This window comes from Taeniopygia guttata, chromosome 14 (assembly GCF_048771995.1).
Source record: "Taeniopygia guttata chromosome 14, bTaeGut7.mat, whole genome shotgun sequence".
NCBI classification, from domain to species: domain Eukaryota; kingdom Metazoa; phylum Chordata; class Aves; order Passeriformes; family Estrildidae; genus Taeniopygia; species Taeniopygia guttata.
In genome coordinates this window covers 14,425,702-14,450,834 of record NC_133039.1, presented here as the reverse complement: position 1 = coordinate 14,450,834, position 25,133 = coordinate 14,425,702, and the positions used below count along the sequence as shown (strand labels likewise).

At 61.3% G+C, this 25,133-nt stretch overlaps 1 protein-coding gene across 3 annotated transcripts; it reads left to right on the top strand.

Moving 5' to 3' along the window:
• The first annotated feature begins 8,789 nt into the window (after window positions 1-8,789).
• Window positions 8,790-22,968, top strand: SBK1 (SH3 domain binding kinase 1). Of its 3 annotated transcripts, none has more exons than XM_030284718.4 (4): window positions 8,790-8,983; window positions 20,996-21,198; window positions 21,281-21,483; window positions 22,033-22,968. In XM_030284718.4, exons 1-4 carry the CDS (start codon window positions 8,922-8,924, stop codon window positions 22,813-22,815), a joined length of 1,251 nt encoding a protein of 416 aa, XP_030140578.4. In that variant the 5' UTR covers window positions 8,790-8,921; the 3' UTR covers window positions 22,816-22,968. The 3 variants fall into 3 exon arrangements, with proteins under 3 accessions (XP_030140578.4, XP_030140580.2, XP_030140579.2); XM_030284720.4 differs by lacking the exon at window positions 8,790-8,983 and adding an exon at window positions 14,188-14,367; XM_030284719.4 differs by lacking the exon at window positions 8,790-8,983 and adding an exon at window positions 16,243-16,263.
• The last annotated feature ends 2,165 nt before the right edge of the window (window positions 22,969-25,133 follow it).

The following is a 25,133-nucleotide window of genomic DNA, read 5'->3' as shown; positions in this document are numbered from 1 at the left end:
AATCGAGAAGCTGGGAACACTGGAACTCCAAACCTCATGGTTCCCAAATTCCTGTGGCACCTGCAGTGACAAGAGGTGGCTCAGCCTGGTGGCTTAACAGGCTTCAGAGGGGACAACAGCCCTGTGGGGACATTGCTGGCACTTCCTTTAGGGGATTAAAGCCCGGGAGGAGGGGGAATGAACCATCTGTGGGGCCGGAGCTGTCCCCAGTTTCACAAGGAGCTTAGGGCTGAGCGGCCCCATGGGGTCTGCAGGAGGATTTTCCCTCACGGAGGATTTTATTTCCACTCTCTCAGCAGAGCACTGACCCCAACAGCCCCAGTCCTGCTCATCCCTCCAGGGAAAACCTGTTCTGGGCCTGGCAGGAGGGTGGAGCTGAGGAGACACAGCCTGGATGTGCCCGTGGATCATCGTGTGCAACCTCGGCTCCAAAACCTGCCTCTGCATCACCCCCAAACCTCCCCAAAACCTCCAAACCTCCCCAAAACCTCCTGAACGCCCTACAACACCTTCCACCCCCTCCAAAATATTTCCAATCCTTCCTACCCCTCCAGAACTTCTCTAATCTCTTCAAAACCTCTCAATCACCTCCACAACCTCTTCAACCCCTCCAAAAACTCCTCTAATCCCTCTAAAACCTCTCCAACACCTCCAAAACGTCTCCAACACCTCCAAAACCTTTCAATCACCCCCAAAACCTCTCCAACACCTCCAAAACATCTCCAACACCTCCAAAACCTTTCAATCACCCCCAAAACCTCTCCAACCCCTTTGAAACGTCTCCATCACCTCCAAAACCTCTCCAACACCTCCTCAACCCCTCTAACACTTCCAGAACTCTCTATCTACTCCAAAACCTCTCCATCACCTCCAGAACTACTCCAAAACCCCTGCAACCTCCCCAAAATATCTCCAACCTCTCCAAAACTTCTCCAGCACCTTCAAACCCCCTCTGAACTCTTCAAAATCCCTCTGACATCTCCAGTACCTCTCCAAAACCTCTCCAATATTTTCAACCTCTCAATGCCTCCAAAACTTCTTTGACTCCTCCAAAACCCTCCAACACCCTCCAAATCTCTCTGATATCTCCAAAACTCCTCCAAGACCATCAAAACCACTTGACCAGCCTTCCCCAAATCTCTCCAACATCTCTAAAACTTCACTGAAACTTCCCAAATCCCTCCAACACCCTCTAAAATCTACCACCTTCAAAATCCCTCAAACACCTCCAAGTATCTCCCAACATTTCCAAAATATCTTCAGCATCTCCAAAGCTTCTTCAGCACCTCCAAACTTCTGCAAAATTTCCACCACCCCAAAATCTTCTGTTGCCTCCAAAACTCCTCCAAAACTCCTTCAAACCCCTCTGACTCCTCCAGAACTTTTTGAAAACCCCTTTAACACTTCCAAAACCTCTCTGACACCTCCAAAACACCTGCAACCTCTCCAAACCCTCTTCAACATTCCCAACAGCTCCAAAACCCCTCCAGCACCTTCAAAATCTCTCCAAAATCTCCAAAACTCCTCCAAAACCCTTCCAAACACCACTCCAGCATCTCCAGAGCCTCTCCAAAATCTCTGCAGTATTTCCTACGCCATCAAAACACTCTGATGCCTCCAAGACTTCTCCAACACTCCCAAAATCTCTCCAACATCTCCAAAACCTCCCCAACACCTCCAGAACTCCTCTGACCTCTCCAACCCCCTCCAAAACTTCCCCAATATTCCCAGCACCACCAAAACCCTCCAATGCCTCCAAAAGATCTCCAACGCTTCCAAAACCATTACAGCACCTCCAAAATCTCTCCAACATCTCCAAAACCATTAAAATACTTCCAAAATGTCTCCAACATCTCCAAAACCATTAAAACACCTCCAAAATGTCTCCAGCATCTCCAAAATCATTAAAACACCTCCAAAATGTCTCCAACACCACCAAAACCATTACAACACCTCCAAAATTTCTCCAACACCTTCAAAATCTCTCTAACATCTCCAAAACCATTAAAACACCTCCAAAATGTCTCCAGCACCACTAAAACCATTAAAACACCTCCAAAATCTCTCCAACATCTCCAAAACCATTAAAATACTTCCAAAATCTCTCCAACATCTCCAAAACCATTAAAACACCTCCAAAATGTCTCCAGCATCTCCAAAATCATTAAAACACCTCCAAAATGTCTCCAACACCACCAAAACCATTACAACACCTCCAAAATTTCTCCAACACCTTCAAAATCTCTCTAACATCTCCAAAACCATTAAAACACCTCCAAGATCTCTCCAACACCCCCAAAACATCTCCAACACTTCAAAATCTATCCAACACCCCCAAAACCTCTCCAACACTTCCAAAATCTCTCTAACATCTCCAAAACCTCTCCAACACCTCCAAAACCATTACAACACCTCCAAAATCTATCCAACATCTCCAAAACCATTACAACATCTCCAAAACCATTACAGTGCCTCCAAAATCTCCATAACCCCTCCAAAGTTCCTCTGACTGCTCCAAACCCACTCCAAGACCTCTCCAAGCCCCCGGCTGAGCCGAGAGGTGTCCATGGGGATCCGAGGCTGGAGCTGCCCAGATCTGGCACCTCAGCAGGGCTCCCACCGGGATGTGCAGCTGCACGAGCTCGTTACCACGGCGATCATTAAAAGGATAATCTCATTATCAGCGTTTGGCATCCCGGCAGGGCTGGGTGTGGAGATGTGCCCCGAGGAGCCGGGGACAGTGGGACAGGGATGTCCTGTGCTCCCCAGCCAGGGCCCTGCTGCTGCCACCACTGTGGGGCTGGGGCAGGACGGCATGAAAGAATTTAGAAAGCTTGAGGGTAGAACTCTGATTTATTTTAAATATATTTCTCTTTTATAAAGAGCATCATCTAGACCAATTCTATTGGTTCTAGAGTAAAAACATTTCACATCACTGGTGTGCAGTGAATGATGCTCAGTGGCTGAATTTATCTATAAATAATATGGACAAATAAGAGAGATAAAGAATTATTTACATTCTTTCCCAACTGTTTCCCAGGCTTCTCTCCATTTTCTCTCTGACTGAACTGGTGGGGATGGGCTCCTTTGGGGTCTCCAAAAGAGAAGTGGCCCCACATACCCAGGGATGGAGCAGCTGAAGGGAACCTAAAGAAGGAACCTCCTGCCAAACTCCTGGATCCCTACAAGGGGACTTCTCCTCTATCCCACTTATCCCTGCAAAGGCCAAGGATGTGGAACAGCTTTCAGGGATGTGAGGATGAGTTTTGCAAGCCTTTGTTTTAGAAACATTTGTCCCAAGGTAAAGGAATCGTAAATCATGGAAAGGTTTGGGTTGAAGGGACATTAAATGTCATCTCATCCCTTGGACACTTGGACATTTCCAGGGATCCAGGGGCAGCCACAGCTGCTCTGGGCACCCTGTGCCAGGGCCTGCCCACCCTGCCAGGGAACAATTCCTTCCCAATATCCCATCCATCCCTGCCCTCTGGCAGTGGGAGCCATTCCCTGTGTCCTGGCTCTCCCAGCCCTTTTAAAAGGTCTGTACTATCTTCCTTCCAGGCCCCCTTTAGGCACATCCAGGTGTCCCCAGGGTCCTTGTGTCCCACACAGGAAATCCCAGGACTCACATCAGGGACCTACTGTTGTTATTGATCCATGAAAAAACAAAGTGGGAATTCCCCATCAGCCTCCAGCATCACTGGAGCACGAGGAGGAGCCTGTCCTGGGAATGTGGCCATGCCAGGTCCTGGGCCTGCTTTTCCCATTGTTGGAAGTGGCATTTCTCAAAGAAAATCAGCAGTCCCCCAAACCAGTGACTGTGCCAGCCCTCCTTTCAATCTGGGGCTCCTCCATCCCTGGAGAGGGAGCAGCAGTGCTTGGACTGTGCCTGCACCAGCCCCCAGGCTGGAGAAGCCATCCCCTTTTTTTAAAATTGATTTGGTAACTTTATATTTTAAAAACACAGAAGGAATGGAAATGCCATGGAGCTGAACAGATGTTTGGGGAGATGAAGGGAACAGGATTTGTGAAAATAATTTGTTACCACATGGTTTATCTCTCAATTTTTATTACAAACAGGCACTGAAATGCCTGTTCTCCAAGCCTCCTGAACTACTCCAGCCTCGATTCCAGCCCCTTCGATCCCACATTCAAATATTAATCTCATTTAATTGCTTTATTCCCATTCTGCAGCGTTTGGGTTTTGCCCTCAGGGTGAGTCTGAGCCTCACACAGCTGGCTGTTCTTCCCCTCATATCCCTCCCCTCTGTTCCCATCTCCTTTATTGTTCCTGCCACAAACCGAGCTGCAACTCATTGGGAATGCCACAGAGAAATGAGCTTTTTACTGCCCTGCCACCTCATGCAAAGCAATTCGATGAGAAGGGTTAAACTGTGTTTTATAAGTCCAATAAAGCAGCTTGGAAAAGTTTTGTCCACAAAGCCCCATGGCTCCCCATGGCTCCCAAGTTCCTTGGCAAGGAATTTGCTTATTTAGCAAGCTGTAAAAACCCAGCAGGTAAAAATTCCTGAGTCCAAATTCCTGAGGAAAGTACAAAAGTGGATAATTAATGCTATAAACCCAGCAGAGCCTGGGGACAGGGAGTTCTTCCCTGGGATGGCTCTGGGTGTCCCAGCCCACCCCACATCTCGGGGTGACCACGGTGGGTGAGGGACATTTGTGGCTTTGTGGCCCCCACGTGTCCTGGCCAGGTCTTCCAAGCCTCCTGCTCTGCTCCACACCCCACTGGGATTAATGTGGGACAATGCTGGGGTTCTGGCACTGGTTATACCCTGGGATTGGCTTCCCAATTCCCTCTGAGGGGTGGCTGCTCCCAGCCTGGGGCTGGATGAGCCCACGGGGATGGAGCAGGTCCCCAAAGGCCACATGGAGGGGAGGCAGCAAAGCAAGCTCCAGCCAGGCTTTGTGGGCCTGATGGCTTGAGATGATTTGAAAGGCAGCCCTGGAAACTCTCACCAGCATCCCAACCACCTCTTCCAGAGGCTCCAGAGGCAGAGGAGCAGCTGGAAGCCAGGGCAGTTCTCTCCCTCTGCAGGCCAGGAGAAAGGACTCATTTAGGCTGTGGCTTCTTTTGAACCTGCACCAAGTTCAGCCTGTCCCAGCCTCCTTCCCAGACCTCAAATCCAGCCAGACAGCACAGCAGGATGTCCTGAGCTGCCCTTCTGCACCTCTCCCTGCTCTCAGCATCCCACGGTTCTGTGGGACACCATGTCGTGGTTTGAACAGACTGGTGTCTGCTGAGGAAGGCAGGAGTGGAAAATTTAAATCCCCTCCCTCTGAACTGTTGTAAACTTGAAATTAATGGGTTTTCAGGCAAAGATATGGGAGCAGGAATAGCAGTTCTTTATTAGGGAAGAAAATAAAAATAAAATACAAAGATGCAGTAATACAAAACAACACAGCCAGAGTCAGAAATGCTCTGGCAGGCTGTGGGTCAGGGAGGTGGTCAGGGAGGTGGCAGCAGTCCCATCCCAGGGTGGCTCAGCCCTCCTGCAGTGCCAGCTGTGCTTCTGCTGGAGCAGGATCCTGCACAAGGGGGGAGTTTTCCTCTGGAGCTCCAGGGCTGGGGGAGATGGGCCTGGGCTCCTCTGGGAATGCAGTGGGGAGAAAGCTGCTCCTCTGGGAATGCAGTGGGAAAAGGCTGCTGTGGTGTCCCAAAAGCTCAGATTGGATCCAGGTAGGAATTCTTGGCTCCTCCCTCTGGGCAGAGCCTCTCCCCATGGATGATGGAATTTTCTCAGCCATGCAGGGACACTCACTGGCCATGGACAGAAGAGATCTCCTGCAGGGAGGATGGGTTGTGGAAGAGATAAAGAAAAACTGCCCAATGAACAGAAGAGAACTGCCCCAGCTCTGACAGGTGGGAAATAGAATGAACACCCCCAAACCACATCTTCCAACTCAGGACACACCAGCAGAGTGCAGGAGGTGGTGGAGGGGGATGATGGAACCTGGGTTCCCATGGGCAAGGTCTCATCCTGAGGGGTCTGTCCCTCACCAGGAGCTCCTCTGGGCTCCACCATGGATTTGTGACTGGCCCCTTGGTCCAGCATTGTGATGGGATTTTATCTAGTGAGGCAGGAGGGTCTCGTGAGCCACGCAAGCTGCTCCTTTTCCAGGAAGCAGAGGGTGCATGAGGAAGCCATGAGAGGCTCCCCAGGCCCTGGGCACTCTCATCCTCTTCCCTTTTCCTCCAGGTTTCTGCTTCACTCTGCTCAGCCCATTAGTCAAGGCATTAAATTTTAACATTTTTGTTGCTCTTGCAGCCTTTTCCGAGTGAGTGGGTGCCTGAGTGGATGCCAGGCCCTGGCACCAGGGACCGAGGGGCCCGGGGGACCTGATCCCATGGACTCCCCCAGTGCAATCCTGGGGGATGCTGGTGCTGCTTCTCCCAGCTCCCAAGGACCAGCATGGAGAGAGGATCATTGCAAACACCCTGCACAGCCCAGTGCAGCCAGGCTGGGAGAGCTGGGGGTGCTCCCCTGGAGAGGAGAAGCTCCAGGGAGAGCTCAGAGCCCCTTCCAGGGCCTAAAGGGGCTCCAGGAGAGCTGGAGAGGGACTGGGGACAAGGCATGGAGGGACAGGACACAGGGAATGGCTCCCACTGCCAGAGGGCAGGGATGGATGGGATATTGGTGAGGAATTGTTCCCTGTCACAGGGTGCCCAGAGCAGCTGTGGCTGCCCCTGGATCCCTGGCAGTGCCCAAGGCCAGGCTGGATGGAGCTTGGAGCAGCCTGGGACACTGGGAGGTGTCCCTGGAAATGTCAGGGGGTGCAGTGGGATGAGCTTTAAGGTTTTTTCTAACCCAAACCATTCTGGGATTGCAAGATTCTGTGAGACAAAATTGGGATCATCAGAGTCTCCTGGGGGGACAGGTCCCCAGAGCAGCACAGCCAGGAGCTTTCTGGCCACAGGAATGAAAAAGCCATCGATTTCTGCCATTAGCGGGGGTGTGGCAGGAGCAGACGCCACAGGCAGAGCCACTCACTGAATAATTCAGGCCAGAGATGACGAAGCCCAAGGCCAGGCTGGGGAAGCCTCTCCTTGTTCTGCTCACCTGCCCAAGGACGTGGCACAGGACCCTGGGGCCAGGGACCAGAATTCAGTCCCAAGGACCTGGGGGACGTGTGTTGGTCCTGAGGCAGTCCCAAAGGATGGGGAACAGTGACATTTCAGGGCTCTGTGACTCTGGGGGCTCCTGACCCAGCGTGGCCTGGCATATCCCAGTGGAGCAGCTGGACACTGCCTGCAGCAAGGGTCCATTTTGGGGCATGGACGCTCATCTAGGGACACAGGGACACTGATCAAGGGGCACAGGGACACTCATCAAGGGGCACAGGGACACTCATCAAGGGGCACAGGGACACTCATCAAGGGGCACAGGGACACTGCTGTGGGGCAGGGACACACATCAAGGGGCACAGGGACACTGATCAAGGGGCACAGAGACACTCATTAGGGGCACAGGGACACTGCTGTGGGGCATGGACACACATCAAGGGGCACAGGGACACTGCTGTGGCACAGGGACACACATCAAGGGACATAGAGACACTCATTAAGGGGCACAGGGACACTCATCAAGGGGCACAGGGACACTGCTGTGGGCAGGGACACTGATCAAGGGGCACAGGGACACTCATTAAGGGGCACAGGGACTCTGCTGTGGGGCATGGACACACATCAAGGGGCACAGGGACACTCATCAAGGGGCACAGGGACACTGCTGTGGCACAGGGACACTCATTAAGGGGCACAGGGACACTGCTGTGGGGCAGGGACACACATCAAGGGGCACAGGGACACTAATCAAGGGGCACAGGAACACTAATCAAGGGGCACAGGGACACTGCTGTGGCACAGGGACACACATCAAGGGACAAGGGACTCTGCTGTGGGCAGGGACACCCCTCAGCAGGCACCCTGGGGCTCCCGTGCTGTGCCCTGTCCCACCATGCCCGTGCAGGGGGCACATCCAGGGGTGGCTCCCACGGCACCTGTGCCACCCACGAGCACCCGGGCCAGGAGATTTCCCCCTGATTGTGCCACGTCCCCTGTGCCAAGGCCGGCCCGAGCCGGGGGCTGCCGGGCAGAGCCCCGGGGACACAGCACGGGCCCTCGGTGGCTGGCGGTGCCCCGGGCGGGCGGGCAGGGCTTGCCCGGTCTCCGCGGGCCCGGAGGCAGCGGCGGGCACCGGGAGGGGGCGGCTGGAGGCCGGGCAGGCGGCACTGGAGGAGTTAATTCGCAGCCTCGCCGCGGGAGTCGGGAGCTATTAATACCCGCACGCTGCTTTAGCTGTCAGAGCGAGCGGCTGCTCTGCCGCTGAGACGGGCCCGCGGAGCCGCCGCTCCACGACGGCACAACTTTCCCCCTCCGTCGGTGTGCTCGGCCGCCGGGCCCTGCCGGACCCTTCCAGACCCTTCCAGACCCTTCCAGACCGCGCTGGATCCTGCCGGACCCCGCCGGACCCACCTGCTGCCCGGCACGCTTCCCCTGCCCGCGGCACGGGCACCATCCGGTGCCACGGGGCATCCGCATCCCGCGGCCTCTGAGCCCCTGCCGGACCCCTGGTACCGGTGATGCCACCCCGGGTCCCTGCTGGCACCCCCTGAGGGCTGGCGGTGCCGCCGGCCGGGCAGTGCCATGGGTGCCAAGGTGGCACCGGGCATCGCCGGCCCCGGTGTGAGGGCGATGCGGGACGTGGCACATCCCGGAGCCGCCCCGGTGCCCGGGGAGCGGCCGGTGCCGGCGCTCAGCCTGGCCGTGTGACACCGTGGCCCCGGGAGGGTCAGCGTGAGCCTCCGGCCACCGCCCGCACCGGCGAGGAAGATGCCAACACCCCTCCGGTACTGCCCTGCGGTCGCCCTCGCCCGGGCGCGGTGGCCACCGGACCTGAGCCATGGATTCCTTCTGCTTCGTCTGCTTCCAGAAAGAGGAGCTGCAGCCCCTGCACCTGCACGGGTGAGTGCTGCCAGCCCGGGACAGCCCCGCCGGGGGCACGGAGCGGGCACCGAGCCGCGCTGGGGGGCAGTGCCCGGCCCGGGCCGTGCCAAAGTTTCCTCGGGAGCAGGAGCATCCTCTCCCGAAAGAGGAGCCGGGACCGGTGCTGTGTGCACGTGTGTCCTCCCGGGATGCGCTTCCCTGGCAGCAGGGACCCGGTGGGCATCCCGTGCCATGCCATGCCATGCCATGCCAGCTCAGCGGTGCTGCAGTGCCCATGGGAGCAGTGGGGCTGTGGGCAGCAGCGTGGGCACCCAGAACCTCCCGGAGCCGTCTCAGCACCGCCCCCGATCCATCCTGGAGCCGTCCCACCCATCTCCGGGCAGTCCCCGCTCCTCCTGCCCGGCTGCGGGCGGCGCTCGGGGGTCCCACCGGGAGAGCCGCAGCTCCCCGGGGCGCGTCCCTCTGGGCAGCAGCCTCGGTTCTCGCCTCCCCCATTCCCGAAATCTCCTCTGGCATGGGCGTGCTGAGCCGCGGCCAAGGAGAATGTGCGGTGCCGGAGCGGGGCGGGCAGCAGGATGCGAGGTGAGAGCGCTGGCACATGTTGTGCCCAACTGCTCCTCCGTGGCACGGAGCCACTGCCGCCTCCTGTGCCACGCTGCCAGCCCCGAGCAGAGCCCCGGCTGCTCCAGCCAGGAGCCTCCAGGCACTCAGTGTCCCCAGCGAGGTCTGGGGGGCCTCAGGGCCATCACTGGATCTCAATCCAGGCGGTCTGGCTTCCTCACGGGTTGCAGGAAGCTGTAGGGTTTGTTTTGGTGTAGATAATGAATTTTTGGATCGTCAGTGACCAGGTGGGGAAACAGGGGTGCCAGGGATCGGGAGGGCCTGAGTGTGGGTGCTGCTGGCCGGGGGTGGGCACAGAATTCCCAGAGCTCCTGTCCCACAGCTCAACCGGGCTCGGAGCTGCCCAGTGGCACCCAGCCTGTGTCAGGCCGCAGGTGGCATGAGCCTGGCATCCTCAGCCAGGGATGGAGCACCCAGCGTGGCACTGTGGTGGCCCAGGGTCCCGCATGGTGGCTGCAGGGACCACCCCTCCCTGCTCGGGACACGGGACACGGCAAGGGACGGACACCCACGGCTTGTGCCCAAAGGCTTCTCCCTGGTGGGCTGCACCGGGGTGTGGGGGTGTGTGTGTCCAGTCCCTGAACACCCCGCTGGTTGTCACCAGCTTGTCCCTGAGTCTGTCTCCATCCCATGGGGACACAGCTGCCATCGCCGGTCACCTCCAGCACAGTCCCACCGGAGGAGGCTCCCCGGGGTGACAGGAGGTGCTGCCTGCCCTGTCACCGCCCCGACCCTGGTCCTGCTCCGTGTGCCAGGAGCGGTGCGTGGGTCTCAGGCGTGGGTGCTGTGGCAGCGTGTCTGTCCCCACGTGTTTGCCACGTCATGTGTCTGTCTGCTCTGTCTGTCCCCTCGTGTCTGTCCTTCTGTCTTTTCCCCTACGCCAGTCCGCCCGTGTCTGTTCCCTGTCCCCGTCCCCCGGTGTGTCCGTCCCCCCGTGCCCGTTCCCGCAGCCTCTAGATGGTGCCAGGAGAACGGGCAGCGAGCGGAGGCGGCGGGCGGGCACCCTTGCCGGGTGCTGTTGGGGTACCGGGGTACCCCCGGGGTGCCAGGGCGGGCCCCGTGGCTCTCCCCGTGTCCCAAATTCAGCCCCTCCTTCCCCTCCAAGAAACGCGTTGTGCTTCTTTTCCCAAGGAGCCCGTCCCAAAGAGCCCCTCCGGTCCCGTTCCGTCCCAGCCGTCACTGTGCTGCTCCAGGGTCAGCACCATTCCCACGTCCCGGTGCGGCCGGTGCCGGCCCGGCCCGGCCCGGGGGCTCCGGCCCGCCCCGCCCGGTCCCTCGCAGCACAGGCTGCGGGCCGGGGCAGCACCCCGGGGGATGGATCCCCCGGCACGGGCTCGGCGTGTGCCCATCACCGGCGGGGCTGTCCCACGGCTCCTCCCTGACCTTGAGAGCAGCCCCCGGGAATCCCCTGGGCGCTGCGGGAAGCGGCTCCACCGCCCCTTTTCCCCGGGATTTCCGTGGGTGGGCTCTGTCCCCAGGGACCCAGGGGACACCCGGCGGCCCGACACGGGTGATGCCCCCGGGCTGGGTCGGGGGTGCTGGTCCCGCGGGGTGAGCGGGTCCCCTCCGGCCGGGCTGCGGCTCCCGGCGTGCTCCACTCCCTCCTTCCCTCCCTCCTTCCCTCCCTCCCTCCCTCCTTCCCTCCCTCCCTCCCTCCTTCCCTCCCTCCTTCCCTCCCTCCTTCCCTCTGCTCCTTCCCGGCATCCCCGCAGCATCCCGGGCAGGTTTGGCTCCTGTCACGGAGCGCCACGGGCGCGGGTGGCCGTGGGACCCCGGCCCGCGGCCGTGGGGGGGCAGAGCCCCTTGGCTCCCGCTCTGGCCAAGCCATTGCGAAGGGACAAGTGATCTTCTCACTGAATTCCGAGGGGATTTGGCACGCTGGGAATATTTTGGGCTTTCCAGGTCATTTCCCGCTGCCCACCCTGAAGCACATCCCACGGCACGAGGCGGATATTCCCTTTCCGAGCACAAATCCCAGGGCCACTCGTGGTTCCGCGGGGAGGCGGGGGCTCTTTGCACGGTTTGGGATTGCACGAGGTGATAAGCATGTTTGATCTGGCTCCTTTCATCTCGTTAATCTTAATTAGTTATTAATATTCCGGGAGTGCTTTGAAGACCACGAGCTCCGTGCGGGCGCTCCCTGGTACAACTGGTGTTACTATGGCTCAGTGTGTGTGCCACCCGCGTGCCACCGAGGGGCAGGGACACCCCAGAGGGACCTGTGGGACCCCACGGAGCCCCGTGGAACCCCCGGAGCCCCATGGAGCCCACAGAGCTTCACAGAGCCCCGTGGAGCCCACAGAGCTTCACAGAGCCCCGTGGAGTCCCAAAGAGCCACATGGAGTCCCAAAGAGCCTTGCTGAGCCCTACAAAGTCCCATGAAGACGTACTAAACCCCATGGAGCCCCGATGAGTCCCATGGAGCCCCACGGGGTCCCACAGAGCCCCACGGGGTCCCACAGAGCCCCACAAAGCACTGCCAAGCCCCACGTAGCCCCACGGAATGCCACGAAGCCCTGCCAGGCCCAGCTGGTCCCAGTGGCAGCTCAGCCCCTGTGTACCCAGGGCACAGCACCGGGATGGTGGCACTGGGAGCTGACCCACGTGTGGGGCGTGTGGCACTGTCCCTGCAGCCCCCCCATGGTCCCCGGGCTGGCTCCCCGGGCACCGGCACCTCCCGCCTGACCTAGAAAGAGCCCGGAGCTATAAATAGGGAGAGAGCTGCCAGAGAGCTCGGAGGAGCCGCGGGCGGGAGGCTGCGGGAGCCAGGACGGCACCGCAAGGACAGGCAGGGGACACGGAGGACAGTGGCCTGGGGAAGGGGCGAAACTGGAGCCACCCCATCCCTGGCGGCCCACGGAGCGGGGCGGGCGGCTGCGGGGACACCGAGCACAGCCCAGCTCTGCCCAGTTTTCCTTTTTCGCGCACCTCCACTGCTCAGAGGCTCACCTGCCCCATGCCAGCACCGTGCCAGCTCCGTGCCAGCCCCGTGCCAGCCCCTACCCAGCCCAGCCCGGCTGGCCGGGGCAGTGCCTCCAGCATTTCTCCTCCCAGCGCCATTCCAATGCCTCCACCCCGCCGGGAATCACCCACCCTTGGAGCGTCCCAGCCGCAGGAGCCGCGAGTGTGGCGGGACCCGAGCGGAGGGGGACGGCGGGGACCGGCCCCGGGAGCCGCAGCCGCTGCCCCCGCGGCCCTACCGGGAGGGAAGAGGGTGACAGTGGCACAGCCGATGCTGCCACAAATTAAAGCGGAGTGTCGGAGTGTGATTCAGCCTCTTGCCTTAAAGTCATTCATGAAAAGCTTTAATTGCTCTGCATCCTCAGCTGGAGCGGAGCGGAGCCATCAGTGAGTCAGTGCCGATGCTCCCCGGCCCTCCCCGCTTTGTGGGGGCTCAGGGGGCAGTGGCACGGCCCCGCTCCCAGCGGATGGGTGGGGACAGTCCGTTGTCCCCCTGGGAGGCTGGGGCGGCCTCACCACTGTGGGTCCCTTTAAAGTGACATCACGGGAGCGAAGGGACCTGGCACCCAGCTGAGAGAGAGATAAGGAAGTCCCAAAGCAAATCGTGGTGTGTGCAGGGATGCTCCAAGAGGGGGCCGAGTGACAGCCCCTCGCCTTCCTCTGGCAGAGCTGTCACTGTCCCCCAGGCTGGAGGTGCCTGGGAGCTCCTGGTGCCCAGCTCTGGCATCGCTGAAAGAGCTGCCAAATTTCAGGCACCTGAAGGGAAACCCCCATGATGTCTTTTCCTCACCCTGGCTTGGCATGAACGTTCCCACCATTCATGAGCCACAGGGAAAGCCACATGTCCTGCACACACTGAGGAGCAGCACTCTGGGGGCTGTCTGTGCCATGGTGGGCATCACCTGTGCCACGGCGCCTCAGGCTGCCCAGAGAAGCTGTGGCCACCCCATCCCTGGAACTACCCAAGGCCGTGTTGGATGGGGCTTGGAGCAGCCTGGAAGGTGTCCCATGGCAGGGGTTGGGATGAGATGATCCTGAATGTCCTTCTAACCCAAATCATTCCCTGACGCAGGGTGGGCATCACCCACACCACGGGGGTGCCAAAGGAGAGGGGACAGCGTCTCGGAGGGCTGAAGGGCAGCAGGGCCCAGGGAAGCAGCGGGCAGCAGGACACGGTCCTGTGCTTGGGCACACCGCTGCACAGCGCTGCTGACCCCCGATGGGCCTGGGCTGGGGCAGGGCCTGAAGCCGCTCCCTGCGGAGCGCCGCTCCCATCCCCATTGTCCCCAGCGCGGCCGAGCCCGCGGTACCGGAGCTCCGCCGCCGGCGGGGAGGGGGCGGCTCAGCCCCGACCCCCCTTTCCTGGGCTGCTCCCGCACCGACTCCCCCCGGCTCCATCGCGGGGGCGGGGACAGCAGCGCCCCGCATCGCGCATCGCTCATTCCGCATCCCCCCATCCCCGCGGGGCCGGCGGCGGAGCCCCCCCGCTCCTCCCGCTCCTCCCGCTCCTCCCGCTCCTCCCGCTCCTCCCGCTCCTCCCGCTCCGCGCTCCCTCCCCGGGGCGGCGCCGGTGCCGGTGCGGGCGGAGCGCGGCGCGGGGCGGGCGCTGCCGGGGGTTGCGGGGGGCGCCGCGCTCCGCTCCCTCCGCTCCCTCCGCTCCCTCCGCTCCCTCCGCTCCCTCCGCTCCGCTCCTCCGGCGGCGGCGGGGCCGCGGCATGAGGAGCCCGGCGGGGCGGGCGGAGCGCGGCGGCGGCGGCGGCGGCGGCGGCGGCGGCTCCTCTCCCGCCGGGGACGGGGCGCGGCGGCGGCTCGCCCCTCCGGTAAGGCGGCGGTGCGGGGATGGGGGTGCGGGGATGAGGATACGGGGATGGGGGTGCGGGGGGCGCTGCCCGCCGGGTACCGAAGCCGCCCTTTGTTTGCCCGCACGGCGCGGGGAGGGGACAAAACCCCCATCCCGGTACAAGCGGCGCTCCGGGATGAATGGAGCGGGGTGGGCACCGCGCCGTGCGGGCGCTGCCCCCGGGATCGGTCCTTTCCCCCCGCCGCGGGTCCCTCCTGCGGCCGGTGGCACCTGCGCCCCGGGCGGCCCCGGTACGGCGGGGGGGCGAGGGGGAAGGACGGGGACGGAGGGGCGTGAGTGACACCGAGCGGGGCTGGGGCCGCGGGGCTGGTCCCCGGGGGCTCCCGGCGGGTTTGGGGGTGTCTGGAAGGGTGAACTGAGCTGGAAGGAAGGCAGCTGGGAACAGGGGAAGGGGAGAGCAGGGAGAGGCGGCCTCGGGGGCAGCTCAGGCCGTGTCCCCTCGTGTCCCCTCATTGTGTCCCCTTGTGTCTCCTCATCACCTCCCCTCATCTCCTCTTGTTTCCCCTCATGTTCCCTCACCTCCCCTTGTCTTCCCTTACCAGCTTCCCGTGTTCCCTATTACGTCCCCTCATGTCCCCTCATGTCCTCTTGTCATCTCCCCTCATGCCCCGTCCATCATCTTCCCCTCATTGTCTCTCCTCATTGTGTCCTCCCTTGTCCCCTCATCATCTCCCGGTGTCATCTCCTCTCGTCATCTCTCCTTGTCTCCCCTCGCGTCGCTTCACCACGTCCCCTCCTGTCTCCTTGTGTCCCCTCATCACCTCGCCTATCTCCCCTTTCACCTCCGCTGCTGGCTGTCCCCTGCTGTCCCCTGCTGTCCCCTGGCCCGGGCCGGCCTCCATCCATCCCGGCGTGTCCCCGGCCGCAGCGGGGAAGGGGAGCGTGACCCACTTTCCTCCGGCTCCGGCCTCGCTGCCGCCGTGCCCGCGGGCGGGCGACACCAGCCGGGAGCCCCGGCACAGCCCGGGGAGCCCCAGCCCGGCTCGGGGAGAGGGCAGAGCTGCCTGTCCGTGTGCCAACCCCCCCGGTGTCACCGTGTCACCGCGCCCTGCCCGCGGGGCTGCGGGAGGGGACCCCGGCAGGGCTGGGAGCATCCTCCTCCACCGGAGCGGCCCCGGCGGCGGCAGGCAGGGCTGGGGCGATGCCCGGCCCGCACGGGGCACACAACCGGGGCTGGGTTGTGTGGCAGAGGCCGTGTGTGTCCCTGCTGTCGCCAGGCTGGCCCTGCCGTGGCTCGGGCAGGTGCCGCTCGGGGCGTTTGTCTTTGCAGATCCCAACCGTGCGGTGCTGTCGGCGCTGGCGGAAGAGTTTTGGGAGGGAGATGATGACAGGCTGATGAAACCAATCAAACAATGAAGTAATCTTAAATCCGCGGTGCTGGCGGCAAAGGCGGGAGGAGCTGCAGGCTGGAGGAGCTGAGGTCCTAAGGAAGCCATCCTGCTCGGCAGCAAAAACCCCGAGAGGCCAGAAGCTCTGAAAGACAGCCAAGGTCCTGTCATCGGGGCCGATGGACAGAGGAGGGCAGGGAAAATCCTGCTGGCAGCTCCGGGAGAGCAGCGCGGAGGGCACAGGGGACGGTGGCAGGAAGGAGGAGCGGCGGTGGAGGAGAGAGTCCTGGCACTGCTTTGTTTGCTCTTCCCAAATCGCTCTGTGAAACCTGAATGCCGGGACCGAAGGCCAGGACGGGAGATGGTTCCTGCAGCCATGGATGGGTGTGACAGGGCCTGACCCTGCCCTGCATCTGGAACATCTGCACTGGGAGAGCAGCTCCTGCCACTGGGAGCTGGGCATTCGTTGGCTTTGCCGAGGAGGATCCTGCTGCCAGGCAGGCTGCTCTGGTCCGGGCAAGCAGCTGGTATGAGAATTGCTGGATAACCTGGAGTTCTGTGCCAGTTCAGCCCTGCACTGGGGGCACTGGGGAGCCCCAGTTGCTGCGGGTGCTTCGGTGGAGGTTTGGTGCTGGTTCTGGAGGTGTCCGTGGTGCTCCAGCCTTGCCCGGCGCTGTCCCGCTGCTCTGGAGCCAGCTGCACATGGAGACCTGCCCCACCCATGGACGCTGGCAGAGGGACTGTCCCCAAACCACTGCCAGCAGCCAATGTCCCCGTGCTGCGGGGACCAGCCGCCTCCCAGACTCACTCGGCTCGTCCTGAGAGGTTTTGGATGGCCCTGGGGTGGCACATGGGTGCAGGAACCCTTTCCCTGTGCCGGTTTTGCTGCTTTGGGTGAGGTGGGAGGTGGTGCCTGGCCTGGCTGGAGGCTGCCTGGCCAAGGTGGGTCCCGGTGGCTCTGAGCCCCGGTGAGATCCATGTCCTGCCCGCACTGCCACGTTGTCCTCGTTAGGCCAAGGTGCCTTTGAGAGCCCTCCCCGGGCTCCAGCGTGCCACAGCCCCCAGGAGCACAGCTCAAATCTGGAGTGCGGGTCCCAGCGGCGCGGAGGAGAGGAGAGGATGTCCCTGGAACGGGGTCAGACAGGAATGGAGGTGGCAGGAAATGGAGTGGGGTGCTGGGAGGCAGCGGCTCAGCGTGGGGCACGGCCAAAGCCCCGCTGGAACCGACATCAGGGTGGTGCTGGCATGTGCAGAGCTGGGACAGGGGGTGGCTTTGTTGGCTCAGTGCATTGTTTAGGGGAAACAGAGGTTTGGAAGCTGGTTGGGGTGCAGAAGGAGGCAGGTCCCTCCGGAGGGATGCCCTGGCCTCCAGCCTGTTGGCCGTGGATGGGAGTTGGTGTTACCTGCTCATAAGTGAGGCTTTGGGGATGCAATATGGTGAAATCAAATCTCTGCCAAGTGCAGGGACAGAGCAGTGTGGGCCTGTGCCCATCCCACTGCTGCAGTTCACATTTCTCCCCTTTTTAAAGAGGAACGCGGGTTTTGCAGAGCCCCTGCCCTGCACAGATTTTCCCTTTATTTTCCAATGCCCCAGAGCAGCCCACGGTGACAATCCCAGCCCTCAGTGCTCAACCGTGCTCAGCCCAAACCCTTTTCCTGTAACCTCCCTCAATAACTGAGTTGTTTTTCTGCCAGTCTCTGATGCGGCCAGAGGGATTTTTTTTCCCTTTTTCCCTCTTAATTTCCAAGCAGCCGCTGCTCCAGCAGCTTTCTCTGCGGGAGCCTGGGGCAACTCTCCCGGGCGGCCTCTGCTCCTCTCAATGAGCTCCTAATGAGTTTGCAATTAGTTATCGGCAGAGCGATGTGCCCAGGGCGGGATCCGGAGCAGGGCAGAGCATCCCCCGGCAGGAACAGCGCTGGGGCAGGAGTGTCGGTGCTGGCAGGATGCTGGGCTGGGGCTATGGGATAATATCCTTCGGGACCTGCTCCACGCTGCTGGGGCTGGAGCCGGGAGGTTTGGGAAGAGGAGCGGCAGCTGCCGACGGGAGACGAGTGGCTGCCTATAAATACCTGCCAGGGAGCAAGGAAGAGGTGGGTGGATTATCCTCCTCACTCAATGAGATAAACGGTTCTGAAGCTTAAACACAGAGCAATTTTAGTCTGAATAGTAGGAGAAATGGCTCAGGATGCGGAGATGACGGCAGGAACCGCCTGTGGTGAGCGGCAGGTCCCGGGGCCACATGGCAGCAGCTTGGCTGCCACTCTGTCACTCTGGGACCTCGGGCCGGGATGTAAATCCTTCCTCCGTGCTCGGGAAAGCTCCTCCAGGAGCGCCTGGAGCCGGAGAGGTGCGTTTGTCCTCCTTCAGGCGTGGTGCTGACTCCTCTGGCGGGCTTTTGGGGTGGGAGAGGAGCTGGGGTGCCGGGAAAGGCCCCGTTGTGGCTTGTGACCCGACCTGTGGCACACAGGCGCTTTGGTGTGCCTGGCCTGGCTGCAGAGGGATGTGACACCTCAATCGCAGCCAGGCCAAGCTGGTGGCACCTTGTGGGTGGCTCTGCCATCCCTCCGTGTCCCGCTGTTCCTGCTGTCCTTGGGAGTGCACAGAGCTGGAACCGAGCTCCCGCTGCCTCCTGCTGCTGCCCCGCTTCGCTGCTCACATCAAACCCAACGTGTTTTCAAAAGCCTTTCCATTTTTAGTGAAAACTTCTGCCTTGACGCTTTCCGTGGCCTCGGCGCGTCGGTATTTTGGTCACCGCGGCTGTCGGGCTCCTCCCGGGGCTGTTGTTCGGAGCTGGCCGTGCCACTGCGGCAGGATCCCGGCACATCCCGTCCCTGGCAGCTCATCCCGGTGCCAGCTGTGCCAGCCACGCCACAGCACAGGATCCCTGCTTCCCATGGACCTCCCTCGGTGTCTGGTGGGAAGGAGACACCTGGAAACCCCAACAGGCTGAGCCAAGGAGAAAAGCAAACAGCCCTTGAATTGGAGAGCACTTCCACAAGCTGCCAGTCCTCCCTCTCCTCTCTCCCATCCAACCAGCAGGGTTTTTCCTCAAACCCAACCTTCCCCACTTGAATAATTGCATTTCAACGCCGGTTAATTAAGGGACATTGATGAGCGCCACCGTAAATCCAAGTGTAGCTGGAATTCTCCGTGCAGGATGCTGGGGGCTGTTCTCAGTCCTGCCTCCAGCGAGCTGCTGCTGCTGATCCACCTCCACCTCCAGCACCCAGACGCTGAGATGGTGCTCCTCTGCCAGGGGGCCAATGAAACACTCTGGAGATGAGCTGCTTCGGAGATCTTATGAGTCAAACTGTTACATTTTTGGAACATCATGATGTTGAAGTTCCTTTTCTATTTTTTCCCCAACTTCCCAGGGAAAAAAAATATAACTATAATAAGTGAAGAAGCTGAGCTTTGGTTTGGGATGACAGGGGGAAAGAAGGAAGGAAAGGAAGGAAGGAAGGAAGGAAGGAAGGAAGGAAGGAAGGAAGGAAGGAAGGAAGGAAGGAAGGAAGGAAGGAAGGAAGGAAGGAAGGAAGGAAGGAAGGAAGGAAGGAAGGAAGGAAGGAAGGAAGGAAGGAAGGAAGGAAGGAAGGAAGGAAGGAAGGAAGGAAGGAAGGAAGGAAGGAAGGAAGGAAGGAAGGAAGGAAGGAAGGAAGGAAGGAAGGAAGGAAGGAAGGAAGGAAGGAAGGAAGGAAGGAAGGAAGGAAGGAAGGAAGGAAGGAAGGAAGGAAGGAAGGAAGGAAGGAAGGAAGGAAGGAAGGAAGGAAGGAAGGATCTGACTCAGCCTTGTGTGTGGACCTGACTGTGGGGTGCTGCAGGTGCTTTGTGGGGTGTTTGGCACAATTTGGGATGGCTGTCACAGCCCCTTGTGTGGGGCTCAGCTTGGGGGCACCCCCTGGGCTCTCTCTGCCCATCCTCACCCGAGTGCCCTCCCCTCATCCCTGGCTGCCTGGGGTTTGGCTTTCTGTGGTGATGGAGTGGAAGGCAGTGCCCTGAAGACATCAGAGGAGATGCTGGAGTGGTTTCACTGCTGTGGTGGGTGACTCTGAGCTTGGATCTTCTTGTGGGAATGGTGAGACTGAGGAGAAAACCATTACTGGTTTGTTGGAAGTGAGGAATGTTGGTGCTGTTGTCCATGTGCTGCTGGCTGGGCCGGCCTCTGCTCTGCTTTGGTGAGATCCCACCAGGAATGCTGCATCCAGCTGTTGGTCCCCAGCACAGGAACGACATGGATATGTTGGAGCAAGTCCAGAGGAGGCCACAATGATGATTACTGCGATGGAACACCTCCGCTATGAGGAAAAGCTGAGAGAATTTGGATTTTTCAGCCTGGAGAAGAGGACTCTGGGGAGATCTTAAAGCACATTTCAGTGCCTCAAGGGGCTTCAGAAGAGCTGCAGAGGGATTTGGGACAAGGGCCTGGAATGAGAGTACAAGGGGAATGGTTCCCACTGGCAGAGGGCAGGGATGGATGGGATATTGGGCAGGAATTGTTCCCTGGGAGGGTGGGCAGGCCCTGGCACAGGGTGCCCAGAGCAGCTGTGGCTGCCCCTGGATCCCTGGCAGTGCCCAAGGCCAGGCTGGATGGGACTTGGAGAATGGTCACAGATGTGAGGGAGGGATGTGCTGCAGAGCCATTGTGTCCCCCTTGGTGCCAAGGCATGGCCCTGGCTCTGCTCTGGAGCTTCCTGCCCAGGCTGAGACTCAGCTGTGGAGGGGGCTCAGTACTGGAGTGGCTCTTGGGGTCCCCACTGGGGACACAGCAGCAGAGGGGACCCCAAAGGGCCTTAGCTGCTCTCCTGCAGAGTGGCTGGGAGCACACCAGGCCTGAGAAAATGCATTCATGTGTGTCCCTGTTTGTATCCATGTGTGTCCTTGTCCCTGTCTCTGCCATGTCTGGACCCCTCCCTTTGCCCCCAAACATCCCCCCGGCCGCAGCCCCTGTGGAGGCTGGAGCATCCCTCCAGAGCCACTGGCTTGGTGGCCCCTGGGGACAGGGGGTGGCACTCAGCGGGGGTGCTCAGCACCACCCTGGCAGGACAGGGCGGGATGGGATGGGATGGGATGGGATGGGATGGGATGGGATGGGATGGGATGGGATGGGATGGGATGGGATGGGATGGGATGGGATGGGATGGGATGGGATGGGGTGGGATGTGATGGGATGGCATGGGATGGGATGGCATGGGATGGGGTGGGATGGGGTACAATGGCCCTGCAGCCCCCACGGAAGCAGTGCCACCTCTCCCTTGCAGCGCAACCATGAGCGCGGGCTCGATTGAGCAGGAGCCGTCGCGCAAGCTGGGCTGCTGCGGGGTGCCCCTGATCACCGAGGACATGCAGTCCCTGGCCATCCGCACCCTCTCGGGCACCGACATCACCAAGCACTATGACCTCATCCGTGAGCTCGGCAAGGGCACCTACGGCAAGGTGGACCTGGTGTCCCACAAAAGCACAGGTGAGGGCAGCGGGGACGTGCTGGGAGCGTCCAGCGGGTCTGTCCCGGCCGAGGGCTCACTCCTGTCCCCTGCCCTCCACAGGCACCAAGATGGCCCTGAAGTTTGTCAACAAGAGCAAGACGAAGCTGAAGAACTTCCTGAGGGAATTCAGCATCACCAACACGCTCTCCTCCAGCCCCTTCATCATCAAGGTCTTCGACGTGGTCTTCGAGACCGAGGACTGCTACGTCTTCGCTCAGGAGTACGCCCCCGGTGGGGACCTCTTCGACATCATCCCGCCTCAGGTGGGACCCCCGGCACCTCCCGTGGGACGTGGGGGCTCAGGGGGTGCTGAGCAAAGCTGCCCCTGTGCTGTGTGCCCACGGGGGAGGGGCTGCAGGTGCAGGGACTGGGCACCCCCATCTGGGCTGGGCTTGACCTCAAGCACCCACAAACAAGTGTGGGACCCATCACCCATCCTCTGGGTGGCCTAAGATCCATCACCTGTCCCTAGGATGGTCTGAGACCCGTCACCCTTCTCCTGGGGAACTTGTGGCTGCCCCATCCCTGGAAGTGTCCGGGGCTGGGTTGGACAGGGCTTGGAGCAACCTGAGCTAGCAGAAGGTGTCGCTGCCAAGGGCAGGGGTTGGAACTGGACGATCCTTAAGGTCCCTTCCAACCCAAACCGTCCTAAGGGGGGCCTGATACCCACCACCCATCTCCTGAGTGGCCCAGTGCCTCAGAGCACCCAGACAAAAGCACCCACGAGCACCAGGCCATGGAGATGCGGCTGCCCAGGCTGGGTGGGTCCCCAGGGCTGGGTGGCGCGTGGCTGACGCCGTGTCCCCCCACAGGTGGGGCTCCCCGAGGAGCTGGTGAAGCGCTGCGTGCAGCAGCTGGGCCTGGCCCTCGACTACATGCACAGCAAGAGCCTGGTGCACCGGGACATCAAACCCGAGAACGTGCTGCTCTTCGACCGCGACTGCCGCCGCGTCAAACTGGCCGACTTTGGCATGACCCGCAAGGTGGGCTGCCGGGTCAAGCGCATCAGCGGCACCATCCCCTACACGGCGCCCGAGGTGTGCCAGGCCGGCCGGGCCGAGGGCTTCGCCGTGGACACCAGCATCGACGTCTGGGCTTTCGGGGTGCTCATCTTCTGCGTGCTCACCGGCAACTTCCCCTGGGAGGCGGCGGTGGCGTCCGACGCCTTCTTCGAGGAGTTCGTGCGGTGGCAGAAGGGGCGGCTGGCGGGGCTGCCCTCGCAGTGGCGGCGTTTCACGGACAGCGCCCTGCGCATGTTCCAGCGCCTGCTGGCCCTCGACCCCGAGAAGCGCTGCCCCGTCAAGGAGGTTTTCTACTTCATCAAGTGCGACCTCATGGCCGAGGTGCGGTGCCGGCCCTCCTACCGCTCCCGCAAGCACGCCAGGGACAAGCTCCCGGCCGGGCCCCACTGCCACGAGGCCGCCGGCTCCTGCACCCCCGCCCCGCTCAAGAGGACCGTCCTGACGGAGGGGAGCGGAGCGCGCGGCCCCGAGCCCAGCGCGGCCGCCCCGGGCACGGCGAGCAGGACAGACGGACGGCAGGACAAGGGCAAGGGGCAGATGGTCCTGGCCACAGCAATAGAGATCTGCGTGTGACAGCGGGTGCGCCACCGCCCCGTCCCCCCGCCCCGGGGACAGGGATGGGGGCAGTCCAGCATGGTGGTGGCGGTGGCACGAGCCGGGACCGGGCTCTGGGTTTCCCAAAGGAAAAAAGGAAAAAAGGAAAAGAAACCCAATGGAAGAGGAAAAGGACAGAACTGGCTGCGCTCTGTAGCGCCGAGGATGCCGATCCCCCCGCCCCGCTCACTGCTGGGGAGGCCGGGGGCACCCACAGCCCTGCCACGGCTGTGCTGCCCCCTCCGAGGCTCCCCGGGGGGGCACGGGGAGGAAGAGTCGGGGGCAGCGGGCAGCGGGCAGCGGGCAGCCCACCGGCTCTGCCCCACCCCGTGCTCGACCCCGTCCGGAGAACGGGAAGGCCGATGACCCTGCACCGTGGAGGAGGCCTTTGGGGGGGTTTGGGTGGGTGATGATTTGTCCTCTTCCACTGGTCCCTGCCGCACTGCTGGGCTCTGGGAGGGGATGGGGAGGTGGGTGACGGGGAGCCGGGGGGTTGCCAGCAGCCCCGGACCCCCGGCAGCCCCGGCTGCCTCCCTGCCGTGGGAGGTGCTGGCAGCCATTGATGTAGCAAGTGTCCCTGTCTGTGTGTCATTGTGTGTCCCAGCACTGCCCCTGGCAGCCCCTGTGCCCCTGCCCTGCCCCACAGGGCTCAGGCCCTGCCGGAGGGACAGTCCCCTCTGTCCGGAGCCGCTCCGGGCACGGTGCCGCCCGTCCAGCGGGTCGGATGCTCGGGCCGGGCCGGCTCTGCTGTCCCCTCTTTGTACCCAGGGACTGGGGGAGGTGGCAGCGGTGCACCCCAGGCTGGCCTGCACAGCCCGGGAGCAGCGGAGGGAGCTCCGAGTGGCCTCCGTGGGCCCGCCTGCTTCTCTGTGCTGTCCCCATCGCCTCTCCTTGCTGTCACCCCTTCCCCAAACCTGTCCCCCTCCCCTGGGGCTGGCGGGGAAGCGGCAGCGGGACAGACCCTGCCGGGGCTGGCTGTGGCGAGGCGGGGCGTGGTGGCAGCAGCCACTGGTGGCCCCTTAGTGACAAAGTCCCGGGGTGTGCGTGGAGGTCACACCTTCCCTCCTGGATTTGGGCACCCAGCAGAGCAGGGAGCTCACCCCACCGCCGTGGCGGGGAAGCTGTGGGGGCACCCCAAGGCAGCAGCACCCTGCTGTGGTTCGGGCTTCCCTCCCATGGGGCGGGTGCCGTGGGGCAGCCCCGGCGCCCCAATTCCCCACAAAGGGCTATAACGCTTTCCAGCAGCAGCAGCAGCAGTTTACAGAGCAGGGGCCGCCCCCGCCCCCGCCGTGCCCCATCCCTGGCACCCCCGGGCCCGGCGTTAGACGTAGCATTGCCCCACGTAGAGAGCTAGGCACCGGTTTTACTCCTCTTTGCCTTAGGTCCCTCGATGTCCTCGATCTTTCGTGCAATAATGTAGATAAGGGATCCTGGCCACCCCGGGAGGGCTCGGTGGCACCGCCCGGGTGTGTCCCAGGGGGTGCCCGGTGTGATTTCTGTCCCCGTCGAGGTCGCTGTGTCCGTAGGTTGTCAGGTTTTTATTTCCAGTTCCCTCAGCTGTCGGGTTTCAGACCTTCTTCCCATAGGAGAGGCTGTAGTGTCACAGACGTTACCTCAGTTTGTCACTGTTGAAAAGGATTTAAAAAAAACACAACTGAAACCATAAAAAAATGACAAAAATACATAGTTATAAAAGCAACAAAAAATTTCTCAATGGCGGTGAAGACTTTTTTTTTCATTAACTAAAGGAAACGTGATGCTGCTTGTGCAGGGGTGGAGGGCACGGCCTGTGCCCTGCCGTGGCCTCAGCAGTGGCTGTCCCTCCACTGTCACCCTGTCACCGGGATGTGGGGAGCAGCACCGTGGGGCACCTTTGGGTGGGGGGCACCTATGGGTGGGGGGCACCTATGGGTGGGGGGCTCCCAGCGGCGCTCGGTGCAGCCCCCTCCAAACAGCCAGGGCTGCCTGATGCCAAATATATTCCAACCACGTCCGCAGGCTAATTTCAATTTCCTGGTAATTATGCAAATGAATGTGGATTTAATTAAGGGCAGATTTCATTAAAGTCTTCTTGGGGAAATGAGAACGGGGTGGGGGAGAGCGCGGAGGAGGGGGCGGTGCAGGGAAGCAGAGATGGAGGCAGCGGCTGCCCCGGAAGATGAAGGGCCCGGGGGATGCGGAGGGATGCGGGAGGGATGCGGGGGATGCTTTGGGATCCTGCAGGAGCCCGGAGCTGTGCGGGGCAATGCGGGACGGAGCCCGGGCACAGCAGCAGCGGCCCCTCGGTGCATCCCCAG

Excerpts from the sequence above, each read along its gene's own strand:
- SBK1 (XM_030284718.4), top strand. The coding sequence starts at position 8,922 with ATGGATTCCTTCTGCTTCGTCTGCTTCCAGAAAGAGGAGCTGCAGCCC. Across the intron at positions 21,199-21,280 it reads GGTGTCCCACAAAAGCACAG|GCACCAAGATGGCCCTGAAG; the intron begins GTGAGGGCAGCG and ends TGCCCTCCACAG. Across the intron at positions 21,484-22,032 it reads TCGACATCATCCCGCCTCAG|GTGGGGCTCCCCGAGGAGCT; the intron begins GTGGGACCCCCG and ends GTCCCCCCACAG.